The following is a 17,315-nucleotide window of genomic DNA, read 5'->3' on the forward strand; positions in this document are numbered from 1 at the left end:
TTTTCACAAAGAAGTGAGACATGATTACACAGTCAAGTCAGGTAAATGGCCTGAGTGTCGGCCTCTCTTCTCCAGTGCTCATCTTTCCTGGTGGCTTCTCCCCTTTTGCCTTGTCCTTGATGGCACACCAGTGAAGGCTGGGGAAACCAGTGAATTTTCAAGGCCATATGGGATATTAGTCTCCTGCCATCCTGGGAGCCTGGTGTGGCTGGGAAGCTCTACTCTGCTACCCTCCCTCCTTCCCAGTCATAAATAGGTGTACTTCCCAAACCCTCGCCCAGCTCAGCCTTACAATGTTACCTCTAACCCACACAGCTTCCACCTTCAGCCCTGGTTGTCAAGGCTGTCTGGATTCCTGTTAAGTCTGCACAGCCCTGGGATGCCCGTGTGTCAGCCGCTTCTTCCGTTTCCTGCCTGCTGATTCTAGCAGGAGGTCACCCAGCCCCGCTGCTCTGGATGCAGGCCGCTTACTGTCCTCTCCTCACTTCCCACCTTCAAGCCCCAAGCCGTGTCTGCTGGACATCCCTCGGTGCCATCTCTTCTCCTCCAGCTCCAATGCTCTAGCTCTGGCTTCTGTCCCTCACGGAATGAGTTCACACGGCGCCCCCCCACCCCAGGTTCACCACCCCCGCAAGCCGGGCCCCCACACTCAGCCCGATTACTCCTCCTAAACTACGGCTCTGATCACATTACACACAGCCTTGGTCCTCAAGGCCTCCCCGGAGTCAGTGCAAGAGATTTTGAGGCCCTTTCCAAAAGCATGAGCCCCATCTACTTTTCCAGCCTCACCTTTCACTGTTCCCATCCAACCATCCAACCCCATAAGGCGACTCACCACAGCTAAACCAACTCTCCCCTTCCACACATTTCCTCCCTCCTAAAAGCCCACCCCTTGAAGGCTAAGTGCTGACTTCATGACTGTGTGTGAAGCCTTCTTTCCCGAACTTCCCCATGCGAGAAAGCCCTAACATTCTCTACAACAGAGCCCACAGGTCAAGTCTGTTGTCACGTGCATGCCACTGTTGTAATTACACTGGTGTACGGGTCTCCTGACCAGTGCATGAGCTCTTTGAGATCATTCCTCATGGTACCCCATCCCACCTAGCACCTGACCTAGATTTCAGTGAACACAGAATGAAATGTTGGCTAAAATCAAATGAAATCCAGGTGCCCAGTTTTCTGTCAGCCTCTGCACAATTTTCTACCCATTTCCAACAGGCCCTCTGGGCTCGTCACCTTATCCCCTTGCAGAATCTTCTTTCAGGGACCCACAACATACCACCTGAGCATGAACGGGCAACAGCAATATTCCTAGGAAGGCCCTATTTTCATCTCAAATATTAAAAACACTTAAGAACCTCAATGCATGGCTTAGCCTAGACATATTGTTCTTGAGACCCTCTTCACAAATTGGGAGAAGAGAACATTGCCACATTTCCTTCAAGAAAATTCAGTATACACTCCCAGCATCACAGATTTCCTACTTTTGATGATGTCGGTGGTGGCATAAAGTACCAATAGCCTCGTCTTTTGAAAGGATCGGTCATGCTGCTGATGTAATCATTCTGATGAGAAACTTCACGTCGAAGTTCGGCAATTTCTTCCAAAATATTTTCAAAGCTTCCTTTGTTAACATCTGCAAAAGAAAGCCATCCTGTGAAACTGGGCATGAAATCCTCTACTTCCCTCCTCTCTCAACATATGAAAGTGTTGCTACGGCAGCCAATGACTTTGATCAGCTCCTCAAAGCTGACTTTTCAGCCTGTCCCGTGGTAACAAGTTTTTGCTAACACTTAAAGAGGATAGACATACCCCTCTCTTGTTCACTTATAAAGTGAGCCAGGGAAAGAGAACAGATTTGTAAACATTATTCCTTTTGAAAATTCAAAAATCTCTTCTCTCATTGTAATCAAGTTCCTTAATACTTCACTTACATAAATGTTTTTTAAATTCTTCGTTTTTATTCATTAAGCTAATTATCACAGCTCTGTAAATCAAGCATGGAATTGATCTATCACAATTAAATAAATTCGCTACAGCAAAAAACAAACAGGATGATCTTTTTTCCACGTGATTTGATTTTAGAACAACTGTTTTTAAAACTACGACCCAAATCAAAGCGCAATACTTCACCAGCCCCGGTGAGGTCCAGTAAATTCCGCAGCCTTGCGATCTCTGTCCTTTGTCTCTCCATTGTCTCATTTAGTGCCTCCAACTCCAGCACCTGTGAATTCACTCCTCCAGTGCCAACTTTCTCCATCTCATTTTGAAACTATTAAAAAATCACATACACAAAGTTGCCCACGAATACTCTTTCCTAGGGGCACTTATCCTTGCAGCTTGATTTAGTACTTCTAGAACTTTTACCCATGCTTTACTCATGAGGATGCCGGGTCACTCCTTGTACTGAAATCGCACTCCGCCCAGCACGCAGTAGGGGACCAAGTGCTGACGAACCACTGATTACACTTCCAAATTCTCTGAGTGGCCACCTCCACTACTTTTGTCTTTGAGCAACTGATACGGGCCCAATAAGGAGGAGACCCCAGCACTGACCTGCTCCTCTTTATCTCTAAGAAGGTTCTGCAGGAGTTCAATCTCCGCTTCGGCTCGGGTCAGATCCCTGGCCGCTTGCGCTGCCTTTCTGCTGAACCTCTGCGTCTCCTGCAGCTCCTACTGGGACAGAGGTAGGGGAGAGGCAGCACTGCCATCATTCGCTGTCTCCTTCATTTCTTTCTTCCTCTCAGACTCCTCTGTGTTAGTCCGATCGCCAGCCTCGCATGCGTTGAGTGCATGTGTGCATGTGCGGTGCCAGGTCCCACCCTGTCCCGTGCTGTTCCCATCACTTGGCAGCCTGCTCCACCTCTCCATGGGGCCAGGTGGGCAGGGGGCTGCATCAGTAAGAGCCAGAGCTAACTTTTTCTTCACTATTCTCCAGTCTTCCCGACTGGTGTCTCTCTGGACTCCCATCATTAGATTGTCTCTCCTACGATCTACTGTCTTAATCTCATGAGCATCTGCCCCCTTTCAAACTGTTACAAACAGCATTTCAGTCAGAAGGCAGAACAGCCCGAGAGATCACATGTTATCTGACTGCACAAGATGAAAAGTCTGGGGTTTGGAAGGATGAGATGGCCAGCCTTTAAAACCTTGGTTCCGGTGTGTATGCACAGCCATCTCCCTAGGCAAAGTGCTACACTTTGAGGTGGGGAGAGTATGTTTCATTTGATGGTTCCTGTCAGGGCTCAGGAGAGGGCAGGACCCACCGCGGGGCTGTGACAGGAGAAATACAATCCTTAGGTCTGAAAGGAGATGGCAACTTTACCATGGTTTCTAAGATGACCAAAGTCTATAACAAAATAATAATAAAAGCAATAATACAAGTGGCTATGTTTTGGGGCAGCAGGGCTGGTGGAAGCTTGTTCTAGACACGTGGACTCACCTCTGCTCGCTCCTGGTTAATTTTCATCACAGTTCCATGAAGGGACTTGAGCTGGTCTTTGGCAATGGTGAGCTCAGCCGTGGCTAGCTTATCAGAGGCGGCCACGGCTTTCTTTAGTTTCTTCAATTCTCTATCTAAACCAAGAAATTGTTCCTGAGACTTGGCATCTTCAAGTTTCTTCTAAAATAAAAGAAACATTAATTGAACAGATGAATCACTTGGCAGCAATGAATTAAGACACAAGCTCCATGAGGGCAGGGACTCTGTTCACTGCTACCCAGCCCGTGCCTAGAATAATACCTGGTACAAAGTAGGTGCTCCATAAATATTCACTGAGTGAATGAATAAATAAAAATCAACTCAAAATTATATGGTAAACTTAGAATGAAATCAGTCTTCTTAGTCAAGAACCTTAGTGATCACAGATTCATTCATTCATTGGAAAACCATTTCCCAGCACCATCACCAAGTGATGGACCAGCCCCTTGTGACTGCTGAGTTAGGCACTGGGATATGGTGGCAAATAAAGCAGACTGGGCTATTGCCTTCAAGGAGCTTATGAGAGACAGATAATAAACAAACACTCAGACAAATACATACCCAAAATGGTGGTTAGTAGCTATCAAGGGACAGAACAGGGTACTATTTGAGAGAACAGCAGGACAGATGGAGATTGGTGGGGAGGGGGCAGTCAGAGAGAAGGATGGGGGAACATGGTCCAGGAGAGGGAATGGCATGTGGGAAAGCCAGGAGAACTTGGCATTTTTGAGGAACTGAAAGAAGGAGCCTGGTGAGAACAGGAGGGAAGCAAATCATGCTGGGCCCCCTCGTAGGCTTAAGAATTTAGGTCTTTTTCATAAAAACAAAAGAAGTTCCTAGAGAGGGGGAAATGGCTGGGGGTGGAGGGAGGGGGCGTTGGGACTAACAGGAGTCAATGCCTGTTTTTGAAAGAGCATGGTGGCGGCTCCGGGAAGCAGGGTCATCTGCCAGGTGGCCACACCAGTGGTTCAGAAGGGAGATGATGGCTGGATGGGGGTGCTGGCATCAGAGAAGAAAAAAGGAACTATATTCCAGATATATTTTGGGGGCGGACATGACAGGACTTGGGAACTGAAAGGTTCTCGGTCAAGTCTGAAGCAAGTCATTCACTGAGGCTGGGAGAAGGGAGAAGGCACGTGTGCGGAGCGACAAGGAACGAAACAGCGGAGCATGGGAGAGTGAACTGATCAGAGAGAAGGGTGATGCTGCCCATCTGAGGTTGAGGACGAAAAGACTGTAACGATACCACTGTGCCTGGGTGGGTGATATTTTTCTGCAGGAATACTCAGGACGGGTATCAGCCCAAAGCACACAGCTGCAGTTCTGTCGGGCAAGTGAGACAGGAGAAAAGGACAAGGGACTTGAGGACATTTGCAAAAATGGGTATCGAGGGGACCGTGGAATTTAGGTCGGGCGATGATGAGGAAGGTAGACAGGAAACCTGAACGGACAGAAAAGGTGGGATTCATGCCCTGGAGTTGTCAATGAGGTTGAAAACTTGTCAGCGTGGGGTGCAGTGGACAGCGTTATGATCGCTGTGGGCTGCTTAGCTCAGGATTTCCGAGGTGGTGGGCACAATTTCTGAGCCGCACAAGGTTGAGGATGTGACAATGGGAGGAGACGGTTGAGGTGGGATCGAGAAGCAAAGAGAGAGGCCGGCATGTTAGAAAGGAAGATGAGGAGTTAAACAGTAACTGCCCATGGATGTGTCCAACTGGACAAGGGGTTTCGGAGGAGGCCATCAGCACTGAAGCTCTAAGGTCCCTCCTCACACGCCATTTCTCTCGTTTTCATCTACCGTGGCACCTGTCTCGGGCCCTTGATTCGACCACATGCCTCCCGGCCTCCCTTGGGTCCAGTCCACCTCTGGACCAGCAACGCTGCCAGAGGCGACCGTGGATCAGGCTCCGCACCGAGGGCCTGCTCGCGGGGGGGCAGGACCCAGGTGTGAGGACACAGGTGTCACGCTTTCCGAGTCTTCCCCACCTTTTTCTCTAACTCCCGGAGTTGGGCCAGAATTCTCTCCTTCTCTTCATCAGCTTCCTGAAGTTGGAGATCTGTAAGGCCTTGGATTTCCTCCATACTTTTTAGATTTTCTTGCAAATAGTGAATTTCATTCTCCAACTGCTGGATTCTTGCTTCGTGCTGCCTCTTATCAAAACTAATCTGTGAGGAAATCAAGTTTCAAAGAGGATTTTTAGGCAAAATAAAAACTTTTTAGGGAATCACATTTCATTTTACTAAAGAAGGTAATGAAATTTTGTACTAATGAGTTACAGGGCATGGTTTTATCTTGAATGTTCTCTAGGATCTAAAATCTAAGATTTTAATGTTTGCATCATCATTAAAAGAATTGCATCCAAAAAATCAGATTCTGGCACGACACTACACCCTAGCAATGTAGTATTGTTTACCTGCATGCCCACTTTCTTCCAAAACAAGGAAAACAGAGCCCCCAAAGAAGCCTGATTGACATCAGGGTTGAATTTCAGTCACAGACAATTTGACTCATGAAGAGTGAAAATAACAGTAGGTGTACTGTATTTACATGAGAAGGAAACACTGCAATTTGTTGGAAAAACAGGAGTATTGGCCAAACACACCCTCCAGCTGCCTCTCGCCCTTTCCTTACCCGTGCTTCCAGGGCCCTCTCGCAGGCGTGCCTGAACTCTGCTTGTCCGCTTGCCAGTTTCTCTTGCTGCAGGGCCATTTCTTCCTGGAGCTTTCTCTCTCTCACTTGGGCTTCCTGTTTCTCCCACTGGGAGCGTGCAAGGATTTCACTGAATTGTTTCTGCAAATCAGCAAGACTTTTCCCTAAGACATCTGAAGAAGTATGGATTCTGGTGAGGGGGAAAAAAGATGGCATAAAGGTGACCTTTCAGCTGTCAGGCCGGATGCCGGGTGCAAACATGCTGGTAGCCGTGCAGGAGCAGAGAGAGTTGCCTGGAACGGGACCCGCGTCAGGACACGGCAACTCAGCATCCCTGAAGTGCAAGTCACTGTTTTATCCAGTGACTGCTGTCACTCTGAAAACACAGGCTCCTAGTAGGCTAACAGTGTTTGCTCAAAGAATAAATGTCCATTTCATGTATTTAAATCAGCCTTGGTTTTGATACTTACTTTCTATTTAAAATGCATAATATGGCTCTACTTTCTGACCACATGCAATGAATTTTCAAGACAAGAGTTACTCTTAAAATTTCTGCTTTTTAAATTAAATAATACCAAAAAGTATGAAAGATTTAAAATGTAAAAAAATCAGTGATAGGCAGTTTGAATGAAGCAATCTTGTGTCTCAATCACGGAAAATATGACACAGGAACGCTTACAAAAAAAATCAGCCATTAACAGAACTTGGGAAGGTGAATCTATATGCACCTTATGTTCATAACTCAGCAATCTCAATACCTGGAGGTCCTGATTTTTCATTACCTCATCTCCCCAGCTCCTGACTTCAGTTTTTTCCTTAGCTCATCCACACGAGCTGCCACTTCTTCTGGACGAATCAAACCATCAACCACATGGTTAAGGTGACTCTGGAAATCTTTAAGTTGCTGTTTTAATAGGTCATTGTCATCCTATGGATGGTGGTGAAATGGGGAGGTAAGAGTTACCAAAACAAAATTTAAAATACACACACATACCAATACACAGACTATAGTACTTATCATATGATAGTTCTATTCAACTTCCTTTACCAGGTCTTTAAAAATGCTTTCTAGGGCGCCTGAGTGGCTCAGTCAGTTAAGCGTCTGCCTTCGGCTCAGGTCATGATCCCAGGGTCCTGGGATCAAGCCCCGCAAGGGGCTCCCTGCTCAGCGGGGAGTCTGCTTCTCCTTCTGCCTGCCGCTCCCCCTGCTTGTGCGTGCTCTCTCTTTCTGACAAAATAAATAAATACAAAAAAAATGCTTTCTATTTGGGCTGACAATATCTGAATCTACTGATCAATCTAAAGTCACAAAAGACAAAACAAGGCATTACAGTATTTCCTGATGTGATACAAAAGTAAGTACCCATGAACACTACCTATGAACGTCTTCTTGCTGAGAAGTAACTAACTTGAATCTAAATAAGCCTCAATATGCAACATAAGAACATATTAATCAGTACCAGAAGAGATGCAACCAGCAAAATCTAGAATACAGGAAACTATACAGGACAAAGACCTGGTTTTCTCTAAAATACTACAAAGGGGGAAAGAAGGAAGAAGCCTATAGACTAGAACAGACTTAAGAATCAAGTCAACAGAATGCAATGTGTGCACTTTATTTGGATCCTGATTCCAACCAACACTTGTCAAAACTGTGAGAGGTACGGGTCATGGGATTGGGTCCCACACTGGACTCCACACTGAGTGTGGAACCTGCTTAAGTTTCTCTCTCTCCCTCTCCCCCAATACCTCTCTCTCTCTCTCTGAAATGAAACAAAACCAAACTGTATGAGATAATTTGAAAATTTGCATATGAGAAGGCATTTGGTATTAGGGAATTACTATAATTTTAAGATATAAAGTGGTATCTATTCATGCTTTTTAAAAAAGCCTTTGTATAGTATTTACAGATAAAATAAGATTTTCAGATTTTATTTATTAGAGAGAGAGAGAGAGAGCGCGCGCGTGCATGAGTGGGGGGGAGGGGCAGAGGGAGAAGGAGAAACGGATGCAATGCAGGGCTCAATCCCAGGACCCCAGGATCATGACCCGAGCCATTTAGGCACCCCAAGATTTTCAGATTTATTTCACAATAATTCAGTGTGTGAACAGGTGTGAGGGGTGTGTTATGGCAGGCATGACAGATGAGGTAAGGCTGGCCATGCACTAATAACTGGTGAAGACATGAGGATTCATTTCCGTATCCTACTTTTGTACATGTTTGAAATGTCCATAATTCAAAGTTAAAAAAAACAAAACCAAAAAACACTTTGCCATGAGACTCCGCCTGCCAAGCAACTAAAAATGAAACCTCTTAATACTGAAACTTCTCTAAGAGCTTATAATTCTCTGTGGGAGTATTTGTTATATGCCAGCATATTTTTATTATTAACAAACACAAATATCCCAAGAATTAAATTCACACAATGCCTCTTTCAAGTAAAAAGAAACTGCTAAAATCACCTTAAATTGTAAAGAAAAATAGTTCTGCATCCTAAGGTGTTGACTGTATTCACCTGAATACCTATATTCCACCTGAGTGATTAATTTAAACTTCAAACTCAGCGAAATACTCTTAACTAAAATGGAGAATTCAGAATTGCAATGAACATGTTAACTGCCTGTCCCATCTGGAGCCTGTTATCTGTAAACTGTCCTGCCCACTGCCCTGAGGTGCCCAGATTTGTACCACTGTCTAATCCTGGCCACAGCCAGAAAACAAGTTCTCACTCTCTCCAAAGTTTGGACCAAGATCCAGGACATCAAGACCATAACAGCAGGCCTTGTAAAGATATGTCAGCTCAGGGCTGGAGTCCATGGTGGGCAAATACAACGCCCACAGAGACAGAGAAGGAGAAATGAGAGAGCCCTGTAGCTCCTGAAAGACTGACTGACACAGCAGCTCTGTCTCCCTTCTGGAGCTCATGTTAGTAGGTTTTGGTTCATTACAGCTAAATGATTTTCTGACAAAGACAAATGCAGAGTGAGTTTAACCTGAACTCTGTATCAGGAGGTTATTAGGCCAAGGACCTAGTTCCAAGTAAGGTAGTCTCACAGCATGGGCTAAGCATTCTGGAAAGCTGACTTCAGTTTCTAACTTGGAGAAGGCCCCAAAAGAAGACATTTTAGTCTCTTTCTTTAAGAGATGTATACTGAAGTATTTATGGGTGAAATAAAGATGTATGAGATTTTCTTTCGAAGTATTCCAGCAAAACAAACATGTGGACTGACTGAACCTAGAATGGCAGAATGCTGCTTGTTTAAGCAGGGTAAACAAAAGGACCTAAGACTATTCTGTTTTTGTGATTATTTGAAAATTTCCATAGTAAAAGTAAAAAATAGTAATCTATTGAACACCTGACACACAAGTCAAACAAGAAAAGAAAATCTGTACATCTTTTATGATACTTGCTTCAGAAATTAAGCTGATAGCATTAAAAATTAAATTCTAGGTTATTACATTTCTTTAAACTTTGAGGAAAAAATATTCAAGGCATTGGAAGAAGAGAGAGAATTTGGGTGAGCTTATTAGTCTTATTACAACCCCCAACACGGAAGCCATCCCTAAAACCATAGCCACTCTGCCCCTTTATTTCTGGTGAAGTATAACACATGCCACCTCAGTCAGCCAAGTGGCCCTTGGCCTCACAGATTGAGACCTGAGTGTTGATCCAGGTACCTGTTTGTTCAGCCATCTGTGCTCTCTGAGAGTTTAATTATCTGGAAAATCCTGTCCACCTGCTTCTCTGGCAGTTTGTTAGGCAAATTATCGTGACAGTGGCAGTAAAAATACTCTGCCAGAGCAAACCCCCCCAGATGTAAAATGAATGCATTTTTTTTAAGACTTAGTTATTTTATTTGAGAGAGAGAGAGCATGCACGTGCACGCACACACAAGCAGAGGAGGGGGCAGAGGGAGAGGGGAAGCAGACGTCCCACTAAGCGGGGAGCCCGACATGACATGGGGCTTGATCCCATAACCCCAGGGCTCAATCCCATGACCCTAAGATCATGACCTGAGCCGAAACCAAGAGCTGGATGCTCAACCGACTAAGCCCCTCAGGCGCCCCATGACTGCATTTTTAATAGCATCCTTTCTGAGGAGGGGATTATGAAAATTGTTTACAGTTACGAAGTTCTGCAATCCACTCTAGTTAAATTCCTGGATAATTACAAAGGTATTTCAGTGGAAGAAGAATGCGTCAATCTGATCCTTTTAGCTCAGTATGGTGACAAATCCACTTCTCGGAGAAATGTCAGGTATTGCTTTCACCTGTGAGTTCACACAGTCCTTGCTGTGTACTCCCGACCCTGGCCCCACCTCTTCACACCACCAGAACACCACAAAGGATGTGTGTGTTAATAATCTTACAGCGATGGGCTCACTAGGGAACAGAGGCTATGGTACCATCCCATCCAGAATCTTTCTTTTCTAATAATTCAAGTTGCTTACTACAGGTTGGAGCAGGTTAAGTGTCTGACTAAAGACACTGAGGGCGTCCTATGTAAGACTATATCCTGAACAGACATGTCTCTACCTGCAGCTGTCTGAGCTGTGCGCGGAGCTCACTATTTTCTTGGTCCTTTCCTTCTGAGAGCTGGGCTTTTCTGACCGCATTCTTGAGGGCTTGCTTTTCCTTCTCAAGTTCCTCTTGAAGGGCCGATTGTTCTAACTATTGCCATGGGAAGCAACAATATGAAAACATAAATAGCAACACTTTTTTTAATCTACAAAGGCATAAATACATTTATATACACACACAATCCCTTGATAGCTATGGTTTTATAATAACTCGGTTTTATGTTTATATGTTCAAATTTCAAAGCCCAAGTTCATCTTTTTCACATGCCTCCTTCAACCATTAATACTTAAGAAAGAGTAGACATCAGAATCAGCTCAGCTCAGATATATCAAATAGAACCTCAGGGATGGGCCCAAGTACCTACCTTCAAAAGTTCTGTGAGTGATTCAACAGTTACTGCTCTTCCTTCCCTTAGACTAATATTTCTCAAACTGTGGTCCTCAAATACCTATATCAAAATCACTTGGTGTGCTTGTTAATAATGCAGATGCCCAGATTACATCTCAGCCTCAATGGGCCAGAAGCATCGGGGGGTGGGGGGGTGGGAAGGAATCTGCATTTAATAAGCTTCACAAGAGATTTCATACAGCTAAAGTATACCAATTAGAGATCTATAGATCAGAGAGAGATCTGTTATGCTCCATACTCTCAATATATGGCTTGAAGACCAATTCTGGTAGTGTTCCTCCCAAGAAGGGGAATATCCCTCTTTTTTTTTTTTTTTAAAGATTTTATTTATTTATTTGAGAGAGAGAATGAGATAGAGAGAGAGCATGAGAGGGGAGAGGGTCAGAGGGAGAAGCAGACTCCCTGCCAAGCAGGGAGCCCGATGCGGGACCCGATCCCGGGACTCCAGGATCATGACCTGAGCCGAAGGCAGTCGCTTAACCAACTGAGCCACCCAGGCGCCCAGAATATCCCTCTTAATATCAAGTAGATCTGTGAAAAGGCTAGGCTGTTATAATATTTTTGTCAAGACTTATGAAGAAAACAAGGACAATGGAAATACAAAGGACAATAGATTTCAAGCTAGTAAAGGCTGGCTTGAAAACTTAAGAGAATTTATTGGAAATGAGATGCCATCTAGAATTTATTATTATTTAGAAATCTGTATTTACTGTTATTTTAATTGTTTCCCCCCAACTTCCCATTTTTTTTTGTACTCTGATCTTATCAACTATAGTTTTATAAAACTTGATACTCTGGAGAAATATAATCCTGACAATTGTCAGGTGGTCATTTGGTATCTGATAAGGGATACAAATTACCATAATTACTATAATAAGCATGACCTATTTTTAATTTCCTTTTCTAATCACATGAATTCTATTTTACATACATTCCTGGGATGCAAACTATTTTATTCTATTTCACTTTCATCCAATAAGTGCATCTTGACCCCTTTTATGTGCCAGGGACCGAGAGAACAGAAACAGGCATATACAATCTGGGTAGTCACTGTGCTCCGAGTCTAGCGGGAGAGATGGACAATCTAAGCTGATCTAAAAATTTTGGATCTAAAAATCTAAAATGCTTTGACTGAGCACAGGCTACAGGAAAACTAAAGTAGGATCCTGAACCCAGATTTCCAGCAGCCACAAGAGGAAGGTCACAGTGGGCTTCCTGGAGAAAGATGCAGCCTGTGTGAATAATAGCTAAACAAAATTACATTTTTAATTTGATAAAGAATATGCAATAACTGGCCCCTGTCTGCCTCTCTGTCTTTCCCTCTCTCCCTCTTCCCTACTCTTGCTCCTAGCATCCAAGAGGCATACTTTCTGCACTTCAAATGCACTATGCTCCCTCTCCTTGCGTCAGCCTAGAACACTCGTTCCTTACCCCTACCCTTTTCACCCCCGATCCTTCTGCACACCAAAATCCAACTCATCCTTTGAGTCTCGGCTGAGACATTTCTCTACGGCAGTCTTCCCTAACCCACCCCTCTCCTGCTACCGAATGCTATCCCCTTCTTTCTCCCACACCTGTTTCACTGCTAGACTGTCAGCTCCACAAGGCCAGTGACCGTGTCTGTGCTGCTCATTGCAGCATCCACAGCACCTGCCCTCAATGGCCAGTTGGTAAGTGGTTTTGGATGAATAATTATTTCTCTAATTTGCCAGTACAATTTATTTATTTTTTATTTTTTTAAAGATTTTATTTATTTATTTGACAGAGAGGGACAGCGAGAGAGGGAACACAAGCAGGGGGAGTGGGAGAGGGAGAAGCAGGCTTCCCACGGAGCAGGGAGCCCAATGTGGGGCTCGATCCCAGGACCCTGGGATCATGACCTGAGCCGAAGGCAGACGCTTAACGACTGAGCCACCCAGGCGCCCCTGCCAGTACAATTTAAACGAGTGGATACTTCATCCAACCAAACAGAAAGTAGCAAAATAAAATATAACACTAACACTAACTTAAAAGAGGTCTCTTAACCTTGTTCTGAGAAAGAAAAACTAGAATTTATTGAACACCAGCTGCTAGGTGCTTTCATGCCCGATATTTACCTTATCCTCACGATAACCCATTTTATAGACAAGGAGGCATTTTTCAGAGGCTCAAGAGCTATGAAGTGATTTGCATGCTCACACAGGGGCTCACAGGGGTCATATATGAACTCAAAACATCTGACTCGAAAAATGTACTCTTCCCATCATTCCACATACATTATATTAAAAACTGTTTCATCTTACATTAAATTAAAGAAAGGCTGATATGTTAATTGGATTCTAGATGGCTTTATGCCCCTACTTACCTGGCTGAGCCTTCTAAGTTCTTCCAACTCCTCCTTGAGCTGGCTGGCTTCAGCATCCCGTATTTTCAGCTGAGCCTCTAGCTCAGCCTCATAGGCACTGAGATCTCCCTGGGTCTGCTGCAGGGACACATTCACCTCATGCTGCTCCTGGAGGGCACTCTCTAGTTCTGCGAGCTCCTATAAGGATTCGGTATGTTTATGAAACCCCTCCTGTTCTGCATAAGCATCTGCAAGTCATTATAAGTAACTGGAGCACTGTGAACCAAACGGCCAGCAGCTGGCCGGCCTGGCACAGAAAGTTTTCATTAGCAATACAATGAAGCTGCAGGCTGTGCATATCCAGGTTGGAAAACAAAATCCTGACTAAATGTAATCAGAAAAATCAGTAAGCCACCAACATGTTTTCCAAAGTAATCAGCTGTGTGATACTTCAAATGTGTCTGAATACATAAGAAGAAAAGGCCTATTTTCCATCAGACACTGGAATAAATGTCTTCACATATATTCTTTCATCATATCTTCACAGCAACTGTGTAAGGCACAGTATTATCCCCATTCTACAGAAGACAAACTGGAGAATAAATATCTAAGTAAATTGCACAGGGCTGTGTAGCTTAAAAAAGATAGGATACGAACGCAGATCTCTGGCTCCAAAACCCACACTCTTTCTATTAAACCACAGCATGTTCATTTATTAGAAGAACAAAATCGGATTAGCACTCTCTAATTAAGGATGATAGAGTAACTTGAATGGGTGCTGACAAGAATATAAGTACATAGTGATTAGCATACCACAGTTCTGATTCATTTTAGTCCGTCTGCTTTTTATGATTATTTCAGCTTTTATCTATTTATTTGGGATCTTGAAGAACTAGACTGAACTATTCTAAATTAAAAAGGAGGGTCTTGTGACGAGAACTTCTATAGAAGGATTTCTGAGGGGTGGTCCAAAAACCACTTGGCATCTGAATTATTGGGGTTGCTTGTGCAAAATGCAAATTCCACATATAACCAACAAAGGTCCAGAATATATAAAGAATTCCTACAAATCATTAAGAAAAAGACAGACAATCCAATAGAAAAATGGACACAAAATATGAATAGGGAATTCACTGAAGAGGAAGCCTGAATAGCAAATAAACAAAGGGAAGGGGCCCAATCTCTTCAGTAATCAAGGGAAAATGCAGTTTATAACAAGATATGAGTTTACATGGGGCAGGGAGGAACAAGTTAAACCATGAGAAAACAACAGACAAATTCAGAATGTGGAACACTCTACAGGACCGTTAGCCTGGTTTCTACACATACATCTACATGCACAGCTACAAAAGACATTCTTGGCCCAACTGGGAAAACCTGAATACAGTTCAGATATTAGATGACATTAGGGAATTATTAATTTTTCTAGGTATAATAATGGCATTGTAGTGATGTAGGAAAATGTCCTAATTTTTAAGAGATGTGTACTTAAGGGATGTTTGCAACTTTCAAATAACTCAAGGGGAAAAAAACAAATACAGCAAGATATTTTTTGAATCTAGGAGAACACACAGATATTCACTGAACTATTCTTTTAACGTTCCTTGTAAATGTAAAATTTTCATAATAAAAAAAGATACCATTTCAAACTCAGCAAAATGGCAAACACTAAGACTGACAAAATGTTAAATTTCCTGAATGTGACAATTATTCTGTGTTAGATACTCTATGTTAGAAAATGTCCCTATTCCTAGGAAACACATGATGAAATATTTAGGAGCTAAGGAGGGTGATGTCCACAACTAATTCTCAAACGGTTAGAAAAAATTTTATGTAAAAATTATATATGAAAGAGAAAACAAATGTAGCAAAATATTAATTGATGACTCTGAATGCATGGTATAGTGTTATTTGTATTATTCTTGCAACTCTCCTGTAAATTTAAGATTATTTCAAAATAAAAGCTTAAAAAATAAAAGTCAGATAACACTAAGGTGTTGGCAAGGATGGTGGTGCTCACATTGCTGGTTGGAGTAGAAACTGACTGAATCCCTATGGATGGTAATTTGACAATGTCTAGTGAAGTTGAGGGGGGCACATACCCTCTGACTTATGTTCCAATCTTGAATATAGTCCCCATGCTCAAGATGTATGCAAGGATGTTACACTCAACATCGTAATAGCAAAAGACAGGAAACCACCTAAATGTCCTCCAAGAGGAGAATGAATAAGCAATAAATCTGTGGTAGTACCTATAATGGAATGCTATATACACTAATAAAAATAAGCAAACTAGAGCTATATGTATCAATGTGTATAATTCCCCAAAACAGAAATAGGAAGAAAAAAAGTGGTCAAAGGATATGCACACAATGATAGCTTTTATATAAATCTTAAAATTATGCAAAACAATGCTACATATTGCTTATGGATAGCCACATATATAATAAAAGAGATATAGGGAATTAAGTATATTCAAGATTCTTTACCTCTGTATGGAGGTACACAGAGGGTTTCAAATATATCTGCAGTGTTTTATTTCTTAAGCTGAGTTTAGAGTACATGGTGTTAAATATAATTTTTGTCATTTTTATCTGCCTGAGAATTTTCATAATATTAAATATATGAATTCAAACTTCCATAGTAAGTCCTACTGGGGATGAAATTTGGGAATCTGGGTTCTCATGCATGACAGAGTTTGTCAAACAACTAAAACAGATCAAGTGAAATCTCCAAATGAATGGCAACAAACCAGGTATGGAAGGTATAATTTAGAACACTGTGTCTTTTTTTGTAAAACAAAGTTAAAATTACGAATAACAAGAAGAATAAGAAAATTATGTTGTGCTTAATTTTGCTGCACAAATAACAAAATATGAACACTTAATATACCAACTGTAATAGCTACAATTTCCTATTTTTTAGAGTTCTTTGATAACAACACCTTTCAGGGATAAAAACTCAGCTAGAATAATCTTCCTCTTCTTAGTAAAAGAAAAATAATGATTCCAAGTGTTTCACTACTAAAGGGAAAAACTCCATTAAGTAGCCATTAATACTTCTTGTCACTTCAAATTACAGGGTTGCTAACTTCCTTAGCTAACTTAATTTGGACATCACCTACTTCTGAGGCTGAGGAAACAGGCAAGAAGAAATAAATCATACCTTCCTCATATTTTCTGCATCTATGGCCACTATTTCCAGTTGGTCCCTCTCCTGCTCGACCTCACTCAATCTCTGCAGCAATGTCTCTTTCTCATCCTGTAGCTTTCTGCACTCATTCTGGGCCTGAGCGGCCTGGCCTTTGACAGTCTCCAGGTATTCTTGCAATCCACTGATGACACTTTCTAAATCCTTCTTCAGTGCTTCGTTTGCTGCTATTTGTCCTACGCAAAATGGAAAAAGGCAAGGTGATAATGTATGTGAGAAAATGTTTTCAAGATATAGAATTACTGCATTTAGTCTCCTTAGTTATTTGTTACTGGCTAAGAAAGACATTCCAAGCTTTCAATGATTTGTACCATCTTGTTTTTCTTTTTCAAGATATAATGATTTTGTCCCTCTATTATCCATAGTACAGTAGTATTAACTAGCTATACAATAAAAACAGTTTATTCAGTGGGCACTGCTTATAAAATGCTCAATTTGGGCTGTAAGAAGTTTAAAATAAAATAATGAAAATAAACTTTTCCAAATAAATTTCCAAATAAAATGAAAAATGTTCAATAAAACTGTGAGTCCTTGCTGCTAGATACACAAAACAAAACCATTCAACATACAAGACTAATCCAAAACTGGCAGCAAAAACATGTAACTTGAAGACTTACAAAAAACCCCAAACCATATATTGGGTACCTACTATGTGCCAGGC

At 42.4% G+C, this 17,315-nt stretch overlaps 1 protein-coding gene across 6 annotated transcripts in view; it reads right to left on the reverse strand.

Moving 5' to 3' along the window:
* Window positions 1-17,315, reverse strand: part of CNTRL (centriolin) — an 87,696-nt gene that overhangs the window by 31,084 nt on the left and 39,297 nt on the right. For 5 of the 6 annotated variants that reach the window (XR_003523859.2, XR_003523861.1, XR_004819552.1 and 2 more), the window contains 10 exons: window positions 16,610-16,830; window positions 13,466-13,642; window positions 10,669-10,803; window positions 6,914-7,059; window positions 6,114-6,321; window positions 5,468-5,647; window positions 3,443-3,622; window positions 2,557-2,673; window positions 2,134-2,272; window positions 1,485-1,636 (listed from right to left, as the gene is read on the reverse strand). Coding sequence is in view for 2 of the 6 variants with exons in the window: in XM_027616751.2 (XP_027472552.1) it covers window positions 1,485-1,636; window positions 2,134-2,272; window positions 2,557-2,673; window positions 3,443-3,622; window positions 5,468-5,647; window positions 6,114-6,321; window positions 6,914-7,059; window positions 10,669-10,803; window positions 13,466-13,642; window positions 16,610-16,830 (1,655 nt within the window). In the remaining 4 variants the exon portion in view is untranslated. The remainder of the gene's footprint in view (window positions 1-1,484; window positions 1,637-2,133; window positions 2,273-2,556; window positions 2,674-3,442; window positions 3,623-5,467; window positions 5,648-6,113; window positions 6,322-6,913; window positions 7,060-10,668; window positions 10,804-13,465; window positions 13,643-16,609; window positions 16,831-17,315) is intronic. The other variant, XR_003523860.2, reaches the window with a different exon arrangement.

Source organism: Zalophus californianus, chromosome 13, assembly GCF_009762305.2.
Source record: "Zalophus californianus isolate mZalCal1 chromosome 13, mZalCal1.pri.v2, whole genome shotgun sequence".
NCBI classification, from domain to species: Eukaryota; Metazoa; Chordata; class Mammalia; order Carnivora; family Otariidae; genus Zalophus; species Zalophus californianus.